The 13,646-nt window shown below is 44.6% G+C and overlaps 2 protein-coding genes across 14 annotated transcripts in view; one reads left to right on the plus strand and one right to left on the minus strand.

The window, feature by feature from the left end:
• The window catches only part of depdc5 (DEP domain containing 5, GATOR1 subcomplex subunit), a 65,831-nt gene that overhangs the window by 51,650 nt on the left and 535 nt on the right, over positions 1-13,646 (plus strand). For 11 of the 13 annotated variants that reach the window (XM_034215524.1, XM_034215586.1, XM_034215596.1 and 8 more), the window contains 2 exons: positions 3,346-3,428; positions 3,976-5,597. In XM_034215524.1, the coding sequence (XP_034071415.1) occupies positions 3,346-3,428; positions 3,976-4,274 (382 nt within the window). In that variant the 3' untranslated portion in view covers positions 4,275-5,597. Of the gene's footprint in view, positions 1-3,345; positions 3,429-3,975; positions 5,598-13,646 lie in introns of those variants that run through there. The other 2 variants (XM_034215533.1, XM_034215541.1) reach the window with 2 other exon arrangements.
• Positions 5,904-12,636, minus strand: LOC117545753 (major facilitator superfamily domain-containing protein 12-like). The gene is given in 11 exon segments (XM_034215700.1): positions 5,904-7,167; positions 7,245-7,375; positions 7,856-7,949; positions 8,458-8,628; positions 9,035-9,127; positions 9,260-9,352; positions 9,743-9,973; positions 10,945-10,992; positions 10,995-11,136; positions 11,713-11,771; positions 12,562-12,636. Coding segments are annotated over 10 exon segments (1,059 nt in total). The 3' UTR covers positions 5,904-7,167; positions 7,245-7,322.

A 13,646-nucleotide genomic window follows, 5' to 3' on the forward strand; every position in this document is an offset into this window, starting at 1 on the left:
GCGGAGGGGGCCTCGCGGAGGGGGCTTCGCCTCGCGGAGGGGGCCTCGCCTAGCGGAGGGGGCCTCGCCTAGCGGAGGGGGCCTCGCCTAGCGGAGGGGGCTTCACCTAGCGGAGGGGGCCTCACCTAGCGGAGGGGGCCTCACCTCGCGGAGGGGGCCTCACCTCGCGGAGGGGGCCTCACCTCGCGGAGGGGACCTCGCGGAGGGGGCCTCACCTAGCGGAGGGGGCCTCACCTCGTGGAGGGGGCCTCACCTAGCGGAGGGGGCCTCATCTCGCGGAGGGGACCTCGCGGAGGGGGCCTCACCTAGCGGAGGGGGCCTCACCTCGTGGAGGGGGCCTCACCTCGCGGAGGGGGCCTCATCTTGCGGAGGGGGCCTCATCTGAACCGCAAATGCGGCGCAATTAAGCGCGCAACAGTTTCGCCGCTGCAAGGCTCCGGCGCTCGCAGTTCAAGCGCGTGCCTACCACGTTTGAGAACACTTTGATGATCAATCATTATAAAACATATCATATATATTATTCTGAAATGGACCAATCTGCACAATGACTGCTTTTACTGTCGCTACTTTACCTATATTTGAATGCTGATACTTTTCTACTTTTACTTGAGTAACATTTTACCCGAGGGGGCACTCTCACAACTGCAAGACTGCTTCGAACAGACAGCGTGGGACATATTTGAACAGACAGATTTGGAGGAACACACAGAGGCTGTCTTATCCTACATCAAGTTCTGCACAGACACTGTAACTGTGGAAAAACGCATTCGGGTCTACCCAAACCAAAAACCATGGATGACAAGAGCGGTGCGGTCTCTCCTGAGTTCCCGTGAAACAGCCTTCACGTCGGGGGACGCAGCCCAGTACAGCTTGGCAAGGGCGAATCTGAGGAGAGGCATCAAGGCTGCAAAGGAGGACTACAAGGGAAAAGTGCAGGAGAATCTCGCTCATAACAACACACGGTGCGTTTGGCAGGGCCTTCACCAGCTAACCAACTATAAGGGCAAAGCATCTGACACTACTAGAGCTGACGCCCACCTTGCAGAGGAACTAAACCACTTCTTTGCCCGCTTTGAGGCTAGCAGACCCCCCCACTTTTCTACCCTGCCCCTGTCCCTGCCAACTACCAGCTCCATACCACCTCCCACTCTCAAAGATGAAGCAGACACTGAGGTCTGTGAATCCTGGAAAAGCTGCAGGACCCGATGGAGTACTCGGCAAAGTACTAAAAGCTTATGCTGACCATCTTTCAGGGGCCCTGACCAGGATATTCAGCCTGTCCCTGTCACAAGCTTGCATTCAATCCTGTGTGAAGACGGCTACCATCATTCCTGTCCCCAAAAAGACACCAGTCAGAGAGCTCAACGACTACAGGCCCATAGCCTAACATCGGCGGTGATGAAATGTTTCGAAAGACTGATAGCCAACTACATCAAAGCCAGCCTCCCACCCTCCCTCGACCCTCATCAGTTCGCCTATAGAGCCAACAGATCCACAGATGATGCCATCGCCACGGTCCTTCACACAGCTGTGAGCCACCTAGAAGTCCCAGGCAGCTTTATCAGGATGCTGTTTGTCGATTTTAGCTTTTAACACCATCATACCTGACATACTAGTCGAAAAACTATCAAGCCTAGGTTTCCCCTCCATCATATGCGCCTGCCGTCTGGTAAACAAGTTCCTTACAGACCGTCCTCAGACAGTGAAAATAGGCCCTTATTGCTCCTCCACCCGCACCCTCAGCACTGGCTCCCTGCAGGGCTGCGTGCTGAGCCCTCTACTCTACACTCTCTACACACACGACTGCTCTCCCATTCACCCCTCCAAACTCCATTATAAAATGTGCAGATGACACCACTGTGGTCGGCCAAATATATAAGGGAGACGACGAGTCGTCATACAGAGACGAGATCCTGAAGCTGTCTGTGTGGTGTTCAGCAAACAACCTGTCTCTGAACACAAGCAAAACAAAAGAAATCATCATAGACTTCAGAAAGCACCATCCAGAACCCGCCCCCCTTCACCTCAATGGAGAGAGAGTGGAGAGGGTCTCCACCTTTAAGTTCCTGGGGGTACAGATATCGGAGAGCCTCAGCTGGACAGCACACACCACTGCAGCAGTTAAGAAGGCCCAGCAGCGACTACACTTCCCGAGGGTGCTTCGGAGAAACCGACTGAACAAGAAGCTGCTGGTGTCCTTCTACCGGGCGACCATGGAGAGCGTGCTGTCATACTCCATCTCGGGGTGGTATGCAGGATGCTCAGCTGAGGACAAGAAAGCCCTGCAGAGAGTGATCAGGATGGCAGAGAAAACCATCGGCTGCCCCCTGCCCTCTCTGGAACACATCTCCACCTCCCGCTGCCTCAGCAGAGCAAATCAAATACTAAAGCACAGCTCTCACCCAGGTCACAGACTGTTCTCTCTCCTGCCTTCTGGGAGGAGAGACAGGAGCTTCAAGTCACTGACAAACACTCAAAAACTGCTTAACCACCACACTTAATGCAGTAACCGTAACCATCTCCACACATATACACCTCATATACATTTTAAATGCACTTTAAAAATTAAAAATAATTTTTATATCAACATTTTGAACTATCTATTCCCCCTGTATGATTGTGTATGTTATTGTCCTACTGCCGTGTGATTAATGTTATGTATGTTATTGCACACTTTGTTGTACATTGACAATAAAAGGCTTTAACTTTTTTTATTTTGATTGAAGGACTTTTACTGTAACAGAGTATTCCTAAGCTCTGGTTGGAGTTCTCTCACTTTTCTTACTTTAAAGGGGACCTATCATGCAAAATGCACCTTTGTACATCTTTTATACATGAATATGTGTCCCCGGTGTGTCAGGGAACTCACCAAGTATCAGAAAACACAACCCTCTCTCTTTTCCTCCATACCCAAATCTCTGAAAACAGGGCTGCAACGGATCTGATACAGACTGATCCAGATTTGAAAATTATCTGACGTCAGAAACGAGGAGCTCCGCCTATATGGGCAACTCTCCACCTATCAGGAGGAGACAGCTATTTGACACAGCCATTGCCGTTTGAAAGCGCTGGAGACGCTGTAGTACATATGCCAGGCCTGTAGGTGGCGCTGTAGTCTGCCACAAAAGCAGCGAAGAAGCCCCTGCAAAAACAGGGCTAAAATAGAGCAAATAGAGCGAAATGAGGCATGGCTAAAATGCATGATCTGTTTGGTATTTTGAAAAAAAAAACTTCGCAGACATGAATGTATTGGTACTTTTACTCAAGTAAAGCATCTGAAAACTTCCAAGACCAAATATAATTTCTGTGTTTCTGAGCGACATGTTGTGCTTCTTCCTCTCACAGATTCGGCTTCTTGCACGACAAGGTTTCAGCTTCTGCCTTCAACTTCCCGTCTGAGAACAAGCCCCAGTATGTCCACGTCACAGGTTAGTCACACACACACACACACACACACACACACACACACACACACACACACACACACACTATTCCTGGAAACCCACAGGATTTAACAGTGATTGAAGAAGTAAAAGTAAAAATCTATTAGTGTCAAAAAATACTTTAAGAACCAAAAGTGCAGAATTGCAGAATGGACCATTTAAGCACCATATATTTTTGTATTAAAATGATTGGTGCACTTGGATGTTGCACTTGATAAATGTGGGGTTTATTTCAATTACTGGGTAGCTCAACCTTTAATCATGTAATGTAACGTGTGTCAATTTATATGATGTCATAAGTGAAATCTGTAACTAAATGTGTACAATGTGCAATAGTGGAGTCAAAAGTAAAACATTAGCCAACAAAATGTAGTGGAGTAAAAGTATAAAGTTGGAGATTTAGAGTTGAAAAGGGGGGGGGGGGGGGGGGGGGGGTAGAGGGGTCTACTAGTCAGCGGACAGCCCAAGTACCTTACTTAGGAACAGAACTTAAGTACATGTACTTACATCCCACCTGCCTCCTGTCTGCCAGGCACCGTGTTCCTGCAGCTGCCCTACTCCAGGAGGAAGTTCTCCAGCGGGCAGCAGCGGCGGCGCAGGAACTCCAACAGCTCCAACAGCCAGGGGCCGTACGGCAGCGAGGAGCGGGTGGGCTACTACTGGGCCTACAACACCATGCTGACTAAGGCCTGGAGGACGGGGGTGCTGGGGGACGAGAGGCTGGCCGACCGGCTGCTGCGAGACTTCACCGACTTCTGCGCCAACAAAGACAATCGGCTGCTGCAGCTGTGGGACAGCTGCCAGGAGAAGATGAACGCCAGCGCGCCCTGAACGCCAGCGAGCGCGCCCTGAACGCCAGCGAGCGCGCCCTGAACGCAGCAGAGCAGCTCAGCAGAGACTCTTTAATTTATGCAGCAACATGATGGACTGTGCTGACAGACCGCTGCCTCCATAGGCGGGAGAAAACTTCAGATCTTTTACTAAAGTAAAGTTACTAATATCACGGTGTAGAAATGATCTTCTACAATTCCTGGATTTTTGTTTTTTACTTAAAAGAAGTACCAAAAGCATCGATATGTTTGAAGTACCAAAAGCATCGATATGTTTGAAGTACCAAAAGCATCGATATGTTTGAAGTACCAAAAGCATCGATATGTTTGAAGTACCAAAAGCATCGATATGTTTGAAGTACCAAAAGCATCGATATGTTTGAAGTACCAAAAGCATCGATATGTTTGAAGTACCAAAAGCATCGATATGTTTGAAGTACCAAAAGCATCGATATGTTTGAAGTACCAAAAGCATCGATATGTTTGAAGTACCAAAAGCATCGATATGTTTGAAGTACCAAAAGCATCGATATGTTTGAAGTACCAAAAGCATCGATATGTTTGAAGCACCAAAAGCATCGATATGTTTGAAGTACCAAAAGCATCGATATGTTTGAAGTACCAAAAGCATCGATATGTTTGAAGTACCAAAAGCATCGATATGTTTGAAGTACCAAAAGCATCGATATGTTTGAAGTACCAAAAGCATCGATATGTTTGAAGCACCAAAAGCATCGATATGTTTGAAGTACCAAAAGCATCGATATGTTTGAAGTACCAAAAGCATCGATATGTTTGAAGTACCAAAAGCATCGATATGTTTGAAGTACCAAAAGCATCGATATGTTTGAAGCACCAAAACAAAAGGTGCTCATTTAGCAGTAAATCCATGTATTGAACACTGGACTGGATCATTAGTGATCAATGAATGTGTCCACCCTTTTCATTTTGCGGCTGTAAAGGTAGGAGCTAACTTTATTGACTTGTTATGTTGCTAAGCAGATCATCATTTATTAGTTGATTTATATTTAGTATGAATAATAGGGACGAGCAAACTAACTAATGTTGTCAAATAAATGTACAATATTGTAAAGTTGAAGCACGTCAAAATGATTCTTAAGTATAGTTCTTGAATATATGTACTTAGTTACTTCCCATTACTGCCTGCTCCAATAAGAGTCCACCTCTGATCTGAGGTTCAGTATTAAAGGCTTGAATCTGTGGAAGTCTAAAGTATAATGTTGATGCCTTAAGAGCAGAGGGTCTGCTCAAATTATGTGTTTTGTTTATTTACAAAAATAAATAAGACAATGTTTAATAAAAAGCTGCTTCCTGTTATTTCCCACCAGCAGTCACAATCAGTGTTAGACGAAGACATCACAGATCTGAGAAGTGCATGTACTCCAGATAGGAATGATTGTCTTTGCTTGGTTGAATCATGTTCAGGTGTATATCAGTATTTAGTGTTAGGGGGTGGGGGGGAGAAAGTCCCTCTGGAGGGGACGAAGGGATTTGAGCCTTTGCAGACCATTAACATGCACTAAAACCTATAACACACTACAGGAGAGGGACCCCCCCCCCCCCCCCCCCCCCCTATAAGGCAGAGAATGACTGAAGGCAAACACACACATTTCCAGTTGCACAGCATACAAATGTTTAATCCGTGTCTCTTTCTAAAACAACAGCAGCACAGAAGTCTCTGTTCTGAACATCACCAGTGTAAATCCCTTAGTGGCATTCACCTAGTAAATATCACTTGATCCCTTTCACATTCATTCAAATGTAATACAATTCTGATTTTCAAGTTCATCTGTGATTATAAAAATATCCCTTATATATGTTCCTTTAGGTTTGCGATTATAAAGGGTAAAACAATGCAAAGGAATTATTACAATAGAAATATGATCTTATCATGATGAGTTGTTCCATGATGATTCCAACTCAAACTGTAAACATATTGACAGTGTCGTGTATGTAAAGTGATTCTGAGTGAGACTTCTCTGATGCTCAGGAAGCTTCCTGTTTAGAGTCGTCTGTACCTGCTGACAGTCTGTTTCAATGTAGTGCTCTATCAATGTGTCCTTCTCTAGTGTACTGAAGCCTTAGCACGTAGAGTCTTGGAATGAAGTTTAGAATGTAGTCACATCAAAAGAAACTCGCTAGCGTTGCAAAGAACTGTGTTCAAATGATCCCTGCTTGTTGTGCAGTGTCTGTGAACGCACCACACTGGATCTGGTTCCCTTTAGCGTCCTCTTCTTTAGCTCTGATGACCTTTTAGTGAAGCAGCGGTTCCCTTTATTAAAGCATCCCCAGCATGCCAGGCTTTCCTCTCGGGCTCCGTGTTGTCCAATGCAATGAACAATACTTGAACTAAAAACCAGACCCTGTTTTCTCATCATGTTTAAAGCATGTTCCTGCTCACAGCTCTGTAGTGAAGCAAGTCCATGTGCTCACAACCCCACAGTTCAAAAGTAATACAACTGTTATGTGTTAGTTTGCTTCTGTGAAAATAAAGTAAGCTTTATAGTTTATACGGTTAAATGTGAGGAAACGCTGCTTCCTGCTGATCTGGGACTTCTATTACTTTGACTGTGTTGTGTACTGATTATATATAAACCTTTGATTTCACTTAGATTAGAAGATCATGTTTATAAATGTGGGTTGAGTGAGAAATTGAAAAAAAGTCTCCCTTCTTCTCAGTTCCTTTGGTTTCCCTGCTCTCCTCTGACTTCATCAGAAAGGGCTGAATGTTCCTGCAAACTACAGAAGAGTCTTTCAAGTGAAGCTCCTCCTGCTGACTGCAGTGGTCCTGTTGTTTCGCAGGGTGAACGTTGTCCGTAAAAGAGGTGGGGGGGGCTGCTAGTTTACAATGGCTGCATCCTCTGGCAGACCACCTACACACACACAGAGGGAAGGAGTAGTTAGGGCACAGCCTTATTTCACTCTCTATCAGTGAGGTGGAGAGACTCACGGGGTCGGATCCTGATTGGCCAGATGAGGATGGAGCAGAGCGCCAGAGCGGCGACGACGGCCACGCCCCCCGTCACTATCACCATGACGTTATGATAGAACCACACACAGTCCGGGCAGCATACCACCGTACTGAGAGAGAGAGCGAGAGAGAGAGAGAGCGAGAGATCAGCAGAGCAGCTGTTAAAAGATTTCAAATACCATCATATTATTTAATTTGTTTAATTATTTGTTTGCATAACTGTTTGAATTCATCATATGCATGGTAGTGTTGTATAGTTGATCAAGAGTGTTACATTTAGACCTAAGACTTATTACACTCACTTTGTAAATGGCATTACTGCAGTGAGGTATTTAATATTGCACTTCCATACATTTGGGGGATTGAGTTACAGCAGAAAGTTTAATACAGCGTATTTCTGGTTTATTCATTTTATTATGTCACCTGATAAGAAGTGTTAATGTGTGTGTGGTGTGTGTGTGTGTGTGTGTGTGTGTGGTGTGTGTGTGTGTGGTGTGTGTGTGTGTGTGTGTGTGGTGTGTGTGTGTGTGTGGTGTGTGTGTGTGTGTGTGTGTGTGTGTGTGTGTGTGTGTGTGTGTGTGTGTACTTACTGCAGGGATGCAGAACCTGAATGATCATCACAGCGATTCCATTGGCCACCTTATCAGTGAAGCTCATGGCTCCGTACACAAACGCTCCACTTTGCTGCGGGTGGAAGAAGATAGTGGATCATGTAGAACAGGGGTGTCAAACTCAAGGCCCGGGGGCCAAATCCGGCCCGCGACTTCATTTCATGTGGCCCCACAAGAGCTTGCAAAGAATATAATATGTTTGTAATACTGTTACATGGCGATTTACAGAAGCACGTTGCCCATAAACTACATGTCCCACAATGCATCTGAAATATGACTTCTGCTTTCAGAAGTAGTTAATTATGAAGTTATTACCCTATCCGATAATAATCCAATGCAAAGGCAATAATGTAATATATACATTAGTTTATATATATTAAATATTTATGTATTTTTATGTAGTCTTAAAGTTACAACCGGCCCTTTGAGTGCAACCATAATGCGAATGTGGCCCGTGATGAAATTGAGTTTGACACCCCTGATGTAGAAGGTCTCTCACTCTCTCACTCTCCACACATACATACAGACATACATACATACATACATACATACACACACACACACACACACACACAAAGTACCGTCTGCCCTCCAATGAGCTCCGCTGTCATGGACAGTGATATGACCAGGATGGTGGCGGACCCCGCCCCCAGCAGCACCGCGGCCCCGTACACCTGCTGACCCATCTGGCCCTCCAGCAGCACCCAGTAGGAGAAGGCCATGATCAGCAGCAGGCCTAGGAAGTAGGTGAGCTGGACCAATCAGGAGAGAGACACACCGTGTGACAGGTGAGATGGATCAGCGGTTTGTTTACGTATCCCTCAGTGATAGTGTGGATCTGATGAGGAAGCACTCTGCTGACTACAGAGAACCTGTCAGTCAACTCTTTGTCTGGCTCTGTTTATCTAAAGCTCTGAACGCAGCGCATTATCTGTACAGATATTTAGTGAGTGTTGTTCACTATTCAATACTGAAGGAAGTAAATGGAGTGGACAACATATTTCTTTATAGTCCTGATTGTTGCAGTAATTCAGAAATTCTAGATTAAAGGTGAAAGTATATAATCAGAATACATTTTCGTTTTGTTTCATGGGAAAAAACATGTCTGTGAAAAAAGTAAATGATATTAAAAGAAAGTGTGTAGCCAGTCTTACTTACAGATTTGCCAATGAGTTTACTGACAGGCTTCATGATGAAGGAGGACAGGAAGCCACTCAGGAACATCACTAACGGGATGGTGGCGATGAACTTCTGTTGGTGGGAGGAACAAAAAGAGATGAGAAACAGTGAGCGGCTGCTCCACGTTAGCATTAGCATCACAATGAACTGGAATATATTGATATATATTTATAAAAAGGATGATTGGGGTGACTTTGTGTTTACCTTGGGCAGCCCCAGAGTGTTGATGAGATACATGGAGATGTATGTCTGAGACAGATTGACTATTAACCTGGTAGACATGTAGAGTAAGGCCACCTGCAGAGAGACAGGGACAGCTGTCACACAGCCTGGGACTAAACAAAGCAACACGCTGCTGAAATAAAACACTGCTAGTTATTGTTTGCTATCCTGGCCCCATCATGGTGGAACCAGCTCCCCATGGATATCAACGGAGGGTCTACACATCCTGCAGACTGGAACCTGCTCTCCAATGTGTTGGAACTGAATCTTTGATTCCAAATAATGATCTCTTCTGTATTTGGCTGGAAGTAAAGCAGTAGCACTTCATCTGGTTGGGTTTACAGATGGAAATGTACCTGCAGGGTTCTTGCTTTAGAGTTTGTGTCTTCATAGCTATAATGATCTAAAAACATCTTTCTGTCAGTCCAAACACAGAACAGCTGCTCCAGGTCCAGATGTTCCCACCTGGTAAAAAGAAGGCTGCTGCAGCCAACACTTCCACTGCAGCAGGGACGAGGGGGGAGCAGGGAGCAGGGGTCTGCGCTCCCCCTCCTCCTCCTCTTCCTCCTCCTCTACCCTCTTCCTCCCCTCCTCTCCTCCCGCCTTGCCTGCTGCTCCAGAGCTCTTCTCTTTGATTCCCAGGTGGAAGAAGAGGGAGAAGAGCGCCCCGATGCCCAGCACTATCAGCGCCAGGTTCTGAAATCACACAGGACAGGAAGGTTTGTGATGACATCTGTCTGTTTCACTTCCTCTGTGGGAGAGGGATTCAAAACATACTACCACTCTATTGCACAGAACAGTGGGAGGACAATGACTGGCAGAGGGTGAATATAGCACCAGAGTTATAGCGGGGGCTTTGGTTTCCAAAACCGTCTCATATTGTTTCTCATAATGGTGAGAGGAAGTGGAGATCCAACCAGAGGCCTGCACCACGAAGCCAGTTCAACAGACCCTGGATATGTTTGAGTTATCTTAACTAACCCAAAACAAACGCGCTCTCGCTAAGCGGTCCTACGATGCTGGTTATCAACTCGGTAACTCAAGCCAGGGTTTCTCTGTCCGGCTGAGTGCGCGTTCACATTGAAAGGGGCGGAGTTAGCAACATTTGACCAATTACAAACATGGAGAAGCGTACTGACAGCGCAGCGTCATACTTCCTGAATGAAAAGTCAACTTTAATATTAGACATATGAAGAAGTTAAACTTTAAACATCCATGACTTAAACACTTTATCCAGGATAAAAGCCACATACAGTAGCTGCACCTGCAAGGTGGAATACAGCTGGTAACAGAAACAGTGTTTGAATGCGTACATTAACAGGTTATGATATCACGGCCCCGTCTAAGACACAAGTGGATCTGACTTTAATTACATTTGACTCGAGTGTTTCGTCAACTTAATGTGTTGTACAATATTGGCTTCTATAATCAAGTTAAGTTGAAGTACCCTCAAAATTATACTTGTAAGTATAGTTCTTGAATAAATGTACTTGGTTACTTTCCAATACTGGCTGCTGCTCCAGCAACAATCTACTGATCCCAGCTCTGCAGCGAGGGAAACTGGGCCTTTTGTGTGTGTCATGGTATTTTAATGACTAGTGGGGATTTTCAGAACCCCCACCACACTCTGTAACTGTAAAGTCAGTATAATTAGAAGTGGTCCTCACCCTGAAGACGGGAATATCTACGGGTCCCAGAGCGTCTTCATCCTCCCCCCCGCCTGCACGTGGAACAGCAGGTACGCCACTGCATACACTGTGATGTTGGCTATCACTGTGAATGCATACCTACACACACACACACACACACACACACACACACACACACACACACACACACACACACACACACACACACACACACACCATGTATACATCACTTCAGGGGACTTTACATTGACTTACATGCATTTCCTGGAGACTTATCCTAACCATAACCATAACCAACACATGCCTAACCCTAACCCTTAACCTTACCCTAACCCTAAACCTAACCAAGTCTTCACCCTAAAATGAATGATTCCCCTCATGGGGACCTCCAATTTGTCCCCATAAGGGAGGCGAGTCCCCCACACGTGACTGTGTAGACAGATTTAGGTCATAGGTCCCCACAAGTATAGTAATGCTAGCACACACAACACACACCTGATCTCAAGTGGGGCCCAAACAGTAAAATCATAGCATAATAACCTATAAATAACAACAACTCCTTCCCTTTGTTTTAGTGCAAAAGTATATGGTATTAATACATGTAGTGGAGTAAAAGTACACAATTGACCTCTGAATTGTAGTGGGGTAGAAGAAATAAGTAGCAACAAATTGAAATAATAAATTGTACTTCAGTAAATGTATTTACACCTCTGTATGTATGTGTGTGTGTGTGTGTGTGTGTGGTGTGTCCACCTGTATGCCGTGAGCTCCACTTAGCGTGCTCACAGCTGAACCAGCTCTGGGATGAGTGACAGGTGAGAGATCTGGGTAGCGGCCCAGCCAAACTGAAAAGACGATGATGAAGGGGAGGAAGAAGGTCAGACTGGCCCACTGGGGGGTCTGGGGGCCACAGCCCAGACACTGGTTGAAGATGAAGGCAAAGGACACCAACACACTCAGAGTACCTGACACACACACACACACACACACACACACAGGGCACAAAACAAGGACTTCACTAAAGAGTTCGGAAACATTGTGGGAAACGTAGAAATACTAGTGTAAAACAACTCTGTTACAAGTAAAACTCCGGCATACTAAATCTTACTTAAGTAACAGCATTCAAATAAAGTACCAAAAGAATAAATTGTAGCATAACGACCCAGTTCAGAATCATATGAAATGGATTATTATTGATACATTCATGTGTTCATCACAGCTGGAGCTCATTTAATAACTTAATATAATATATGTTGGATATCTTAACCATTATTATATATCATATATTTTATGTATTTGTTAATGTATATTTCATATTAGCTTATAGTCTGAATCTGTAGAGTTACTGCTTTTGTTGAATACATGTATTTGAGTACAAAGTGCTTCGAGAATGTAGTGGAGTAAAAAGTATGTAACATGGAAATACTCAAGTAAAGCACAAGTACCTCAAAATCAGTACTTGAGTAAATGTACTTTAATACATTACACCACTGGTCAAAATGTCCATTTCTTATTCACTCCAGTGAACCAGCAGCAGATGACCTCATCACATGCACACATGAGAGTGATTCATGAAGTCTCCAGAGCAAAAGTCACAAGTTTGTATGTTTTCCATATGATGCATGTGTGTGTCACCAGGACTCCTGTCAGGTCTCTCCCCTGTAGGACAGATCCCCATGCCCCTCCGCTGACAGCTGTCTTCAGAAGCATCATGTGACCTGAGCTGGATGACTAAAACATGTGCTCAGTGTGCAGTGTGAGAGCAGAGTCCACACAGGAGTTTTATTCAAAGGGACATGAATGTTCTTTATGGATGGGAGCACGTTCAAACAGGGCAGTGTTTCTTCTCCAGATGTACCTTTTACCACCCAGGGCTGGGCTTTACAACACTTTGTTCTACACTCACTGTGAACTACTACTTAAAAAGGCACACAAATATGGCGGAAGAGAATACGAAGAATAAGAAAATAAATGTTTTCTCCTGTTCTGGACTTAAATGTTTAGATCAGTGTGAGAGACAGTAAAAAGTATATTTACTGGAGGTACTACAAAATAAAAATAAAATGAATAAACATTAACATAGCTATAGGTTGGGATATTCTGCAGCAGTCATTTTATATAAATCCTTCTGAAATGCAAAATAAATACTTTTACTTTTGGCACTTTAGGTATATTCTGATGTTTTTTTCATTTGATTTAAGATTAAACATTTTAAATTCTAAACTTCTACTTGTAACAGTGCATCCGGAAAGTATTCATATCCCTTCACTTTTTCCACATTTTGTTATGTTACAGCCATATTTCAAAATTGATTAAATTCATTATTTTTCTCAACATTCTAGACACAATACCCCATAATGACAAAGTGAAAAAAGTGTTCAAATAATTTTTGCAAATGAATTAAAAAATAAAACACTCAAATATCACATGCACCATGCTGTGAATGGATCTGGCCCTTCCTACATCCAGGACATGGTTAAACCGTACACCCCAGCGCGTGCACTCCGCTCTGCATCAGCCAAACAGCTCGCTGCACCCTCGCTGCAAGGGGGACCCAAGTTCTCATCAGCAAAAACACGTGGGTTTGCTGTCCTGGCTCCAAAATGGTGGAATGAGCTCCCCATTGACATCAGGACAGCAGATAGCTTGCACATCTTCCGGCGCAGACTGAAAACTCACCTCTTTCGACTCCACTTCAAGCGATAGAATTACTAACAAAG

This window comes from Gymnodraco acuticeps, unplaced genomic scaffold, assembly GCF_902827175.1.
Source record: "Gymnodraco acuticeps unplaced genomic scaffold, fGymAcu1.1, whole genome shotgun sequence".
NCBI classification, from domain to species: domain Eukaryota; kingdom Metazoa; phylum Chordata; class Actinopteri; order Perciformes; family Bathydraconidae; genus Gymnodraco; species Gymnodraco acuticeps.